At 50.2% G+C, this 5,000-nt stretch overlaps 1 protein-coding gene across 2 annotated transcripts in view; it reads right to left on the bottom strand.

Annotated features, from left to right (window-relative positions):
* enpp1 (ectonucleotide pyrophosphatase/phosphodiesterase 1) overlaps positions 1-5,000 on the bottom strand; it is a 30,798-nt gene that overhangs the window by 2,386 nt on the left and 23,412 nt on the right. The window contains exons 19-22 of one of the 2 annotated variants that reach the window (XM_061242418.1): positions 4,204-4,243; positions 3,638-3,795; positions 2,826-2,949; positions 2,382-2,447 (exon numbers count right to left, since the gene is read on the bottom strand). In XM_061242418.1, coding sequence (XP_061098402.1) covers positions 2,382-2,447; positions 2,826-2,949; positions 3,638-3,795; positions 4,204-4,243 — 388 coding nt within the window. Of the gene's footprint in view, positions 1-2,381; positions 2,448-2,825; positions 3,030-3,637; positions 3,796-4,203; positions 4,244-5,000 lie in introns of those variants that run through there. The other variant, XM_061242419.1, reaches the window with a different exon arrangement.

The raw sequence follows: 5,000 nt of genomic DNA, 5'->3' as shown, positions 1-5,000 counted from the left end.
ATGTGACCCAAACATCTGTAGAGAGAGAGATGTGACCCAAACATCTGTAGAGAGAGAGAGAGATGTGACCCAAACATCTGTAGAGAGAGATGTGACCCAAACATCTGTAGAGAGAGAGAGATGTGACCCAAACATCTGTAGAGAGAGAGATATGTGACCCAAACATCTGTAGAGAGAGAGATGTGACCCAAACATCTGTAGAGAGAGAGATGTGACCCAAACATCTGTAGAGAGAGAGAGATGTGACCCAAACATCTGTAGAGAGAGAGAGAGAGATGTGACCCAAACATCTGTAGAGAGAGAGAGAGATGTGACCCAAACATCTGTAGAGAGAGAGATGTGACCCAAACATCTGTAACAGGAGAGTCGCTTCATAATAAATAAAAAATAAGTGATCACCACTTCCATGGAGATGTTCAGGGTCATGATTGAATTTTTATAAATTATCATGAGACATGGAATCTGCTCTGGAGTTTAGGTTTGATATTTTACAAAGCTTGTGAATAACAATGACCTTCATCTCAACATCCAGAGTGTCCAAAAATAAATCAAACCGAGAATCTGGCCAAATAAGTCAATGATCTTGCTACTAAAAGAGTTCAGCCTGCAATGTGTCCACTAGGGGGAGACGTTGACCTTAGTTGTTGGAAAACATGGAAGCCAAGTCCAGTTAACCCTCCTGGAAGCGTTGTGGCCCGATCTACACTCTTCTCTACCCACTAATCCAGTAATATCTTCTCTGATATGCATTACATTACATTACATTTACATTACATTATTGGCATTTGGCAGACGCTCTTATCCAGAGCGACGTACAACAAAGTGCATACCCATAACCAGGGATAAGTTCGCTGAAAGACCCTAGAGGTAAGTACAATTTCAACTGCTACCTGTACAACAAAGATAAGGACAAGGGCCATTTTTTTTTTTTTTTTTTTTTTTTTTTGAACAAACAAACAAACAGAGCAAAAGTCACCAAAGTTAACTATCCAAACACTGCTTACCTAGCCAACTAAAATACTGATACACAAGTCACAGAGACAACAATTAAGGTTCACAGGGAGGTAGGGAGGGATGGGGAGAGGTGCTGTTTGAAGAGGTGTGTCTTCAGCTTGCGCTTGAAGGTGGGGAGGGATTCTATAGTTCTGACCTCAACGGGGAGTTCGTTCCACCACCGTGGAGCCAGAACAGACAGTAGTCGTGAGCGTGAGGTGGAGGTTCTGAGAGGGGGAGGTGCCAAGCGGCCTGTGGAGGCTGAACGAAGAGGTCTGGCAGGGGTGTAGGGTCTGATGATTTTTTGCAGATAAGCTGGGGAAGACCCTTTAACTGCTTGGAAGGCTAGCACCAATGTTTTGAATTTGATGCGAGCCATGACAGGCAGCCAGTGGAGGGAAGTAAGCAGGGGGGTGACGTGTGAGTATTTGGGAAGGTTGAAGACCAGACGAGCTGCTGCATTCTGGATGAGTTGGAGGGGTCTGATGGCAGACGCTGGGAGGCCAGCCAAGAGGGAATTGCAGTAGTCCAGGCGGGACAGAACCATCGCTTGGACCAGGAGCTGGGTCGAGTAGGGGGTGAGAAAGGGGCGGATTCTCCGTATGTTGTATAGGAAGAACCTGCAAGACCGGGTCACCGCCGCAATGTTCTCGGAAAGGGACAGTCTGCTGTCCATCACCACGCCGAGGTTCCTTGCACTGGGTGACGGCGTGAGTGTGGTATCCCCGAGGGAAATGGAGAGATCCAGATGGGGAGAGGTATTAGCTGTACCTTTGTGCGACCGTTATCTCCACTGAATGACAGGGCATACAGTGTGTCCCTCAGTCGTTGGTCCTTGTTGATCTGTACTTGGGGAACAGACCCACTTGTTCTTCTCTTGTATTATAAAGCGATTTTAAAAATGGCATGCCTGTGTTTAAAGTACGGAGGAGTGACGTGAACTCAGTCTGGAACGAGGAGAAAGTCAGAGCAGATGCACTGAGCTGTGTGTGTGTGTGTGAGTGTTTACATATAGCTTTTAGATCCAGTTCAACAAAGAGCTGCAAACTGGAGCATTCCCAAAACAGAGCAGGGACACTCACACACAAACACAAACACACGCACACACACACACACACACACACACACACACACACACACACACACACACACACACACACTTACACACTCACACACAAACACACGCACACTCACACACTCACACACAAACACACGCACACTCACACACTCACACACAAACACACGCACACTCACACACACTCACACACAAACACATGCACACTCACACACACACACACACACACGCACACTTACACACACTCACACACACACTCACACACTCACACACAAACACACGCACACTCACACACAAACACACACACACTCACCTATAAAAGAAGGGTACATTGGCACCATGTTGCTTGTGAGTAAAGAGTCAGACTGCGCTCCCAAATCTGTGGGAGGAAAGATCAGAAAAAAGAGTGGAGGAGAGCCAGTGACTATTTAACATCCTACAGGCCACACACACTACTGCAGGACAGAGACGGTGGCTATTTTACATACACAGTACTACAGGAGAGCCAGGCGCTGTTTCAATCAGCTGAGCTCTTACTGGGCGGGTGCAGGAGAGCCATACAGGTCCCACAGTACTACAGGAGAGCTCTTACTGGGCGGGTGCAGGAGAGCCATACAGGCCCCACAGTACTACAGGAGAGCTCTTACTGGGCGGGTGCAGGAGAGCCATACAGGTCCCACAGTACTACAGGAGAGCTCTTACTGGGCGGGTGCAGGAGAGCCATACAGGTCCCACAGTACTACAGGAGAGCTCTTACTGGGCGGGTGCAGGAAGCCCATGGTCCTGGAGGCCTCATGGCAGGTCTGATTGGCCGTTGCCGGGATACGCACGTCCGCGCGGACACAGTTGCCACTGTCCGGCCACTGGGGCGCAGCGTCACCCTGAGGAATCATGGGACATATTCAGAGCCTGCGGTCCACTGAAAGGGCTCTTCCTCCTCCTCTTCCTCCTCCTCTTCCTCCTGCAATGGCAGAGTGCTGCAGCTCTCTGGGGAACTCTCGGGGAAAACCCTGCGTTTTATTCCTTGATCTCACCAGGAAATCCGTGTTTTATTTCTGGTTTCCGTCCTGTGTGTAATTATCTAATCAGGTCAACAGAAAGAGCCAGTTCACTGGGGCCTCAAAATGACTGGACAAATGTTAGGATTGTGTGTGTGTGTGTGTGTGTGTGTGTGTGTGTGCGTGTGTGTCTGTGTGTGTTTGCAGCATGTATGGAGCATGTTTGGAGTGTGTTGCCAGGAGACTTATCATCAGGCGCAGCCTGTAGCCTAGTGGCGAAGGTACATGACTGGGACCTGGAAGGTTGCTGGTTCAAGCCCTGGTGTAGCTACAATAAGATCTGAGCTGAGCTCTTGAGCAAGGCCCTTAACCCCAATTAATCTAATCAACCCTAAGTCACTTTGGATAAAACAGAAAATATAAACTATTATCCCCGCCCAGCGAGCGCAGGGACCAGCCTGTCTCCACTCGCTGCCTCTCTCACTGCCTCTCTGAGCCCAGACAGGCCAGCTCCCTCCTCCCCACACGCTCAGTCTGTGACCCTGCAGCACGGGGTCCGTGCCGGCCTCACCAGGGCGCGGTCCAGGGAGTAGGCCACCCACAGGGGCTGCCGCAGGTCGGCGCTGTATCCGTTCAGGTAGTCACGGTGACGCAGAACGCAGAACCGCGCGTTCTTCAGCAGAACCCGCGGTGCTCCGTACGGCAGGTGGAGAGACTTCAGGGAGGGATCTGAAACAAACAGACAAGTCTGTGTGTACGAGCGTGGTGTTGTGGGGACGTTACACAAGTCTGTGTGTAAGAGCGTGGTGTTGTGGGGACGTTACACAAGTCTGTGTGTACGAGCGTGGTGTTGTGGGGACGTTACACAAGTCTGTGTGTAAGAGCGTGGTGTTGTGGGTGCATTGTGGGGACCTCACACAGGAATGCTGTGTGTAAGAGTATGGTGTTGTGGGTGCATTGTGGGGACCTCACACAGGAATGCTGTGTGTAAGAGTATGGTGTTGTGGGGACCTCACACAGGAATGCTGTGTGTAAGAGTATGGTGTTGTGGGGACCTCACACAGGAATGCTGTGTGTAAGAGTATGGTGTTGTGGGGACCTCACACAGGAATGCTGTGTGTAAGTGGGGGTACTCACCAGAACTCGCATTAATCAGCTTCTGGTTCAGCAGCTCCTCCTGAAATGAAGCACATTGTTATTTACCCCACATTTGATTCATACTGTCTGAATCAATGTTAATGATGCGCTTCAGACAACAGGCGCATAATAACCCCCATGTCCCGCTTGGCAAGAACAATACAGGCACAGGCAGCCATTCATCCCTGAGGTCATATCCTCTTTAATTAGCAAATCACCACTCTGATCTAATGTTTCAGATGTTGTGTTGCCTGTATTGTGTTGTTGTTTGTATTTAGATTTGGCTCAGTTTCATACTTCTAATACTGCTGCTACTACTACTGCTGCTGCTACCGCTACTATTATTGTTGCTGCTTCTACCAACCCTCCAGGTTGAAATGCCAGTTGTGATGCTAAGCTTTATCGGGTTATTACAGAGCTTAGTGGAGCTTGCTTTCATCGTAAACCCTCCCCCGAAATGAGTCTGACTTTACACACCTGCCAAGAATTCCCAAAAAGGCAGCGTACACAGTCAGTGAGGCAGCAGTGCCCTCCTGCACAGCGTGACCCAGTTAGAACCCCAGCCATCGGAGCGAGCTGCTGCTCTGGGCTAGCATGCTAGCAGGGCTAACGCGGGCCCGGTCTGCTACACCGCGGTCCGTGCGTGGGGCGCTGGGGTTCACAGTGAGGACGCCAGGATGTGTTTGGGGTTTGAGGGTGCACTGAAGTTCACGGCGGGGACGCCAAGATCCATTTCAGAGGAGCTGGGGATCGGGGTGAGGTCAGCCCGCCCGGCCGGGTCTTTGTGCGGGTCAGAG

The sequence above is a fragment of the Conger conger genome, chromosome 5, assembly GCF_963514075.1.
Source record: "Conger conger chromosome 5, fConCon1.1, whole genome shotgun sequence".
In the NCBI taxonomy this organism is placed as follows: domain Eukaryota; kingdom Metazoa; phylum Chordata; class Actinopteri; order Anguilliformes; family Congridae; genus Conger; species Conger conger.
The sequence above is the reverse complement of the archived record's forward strand: the minus strand, read 5'-3'. Positions and strand labels throughout refer to the sequence as shown.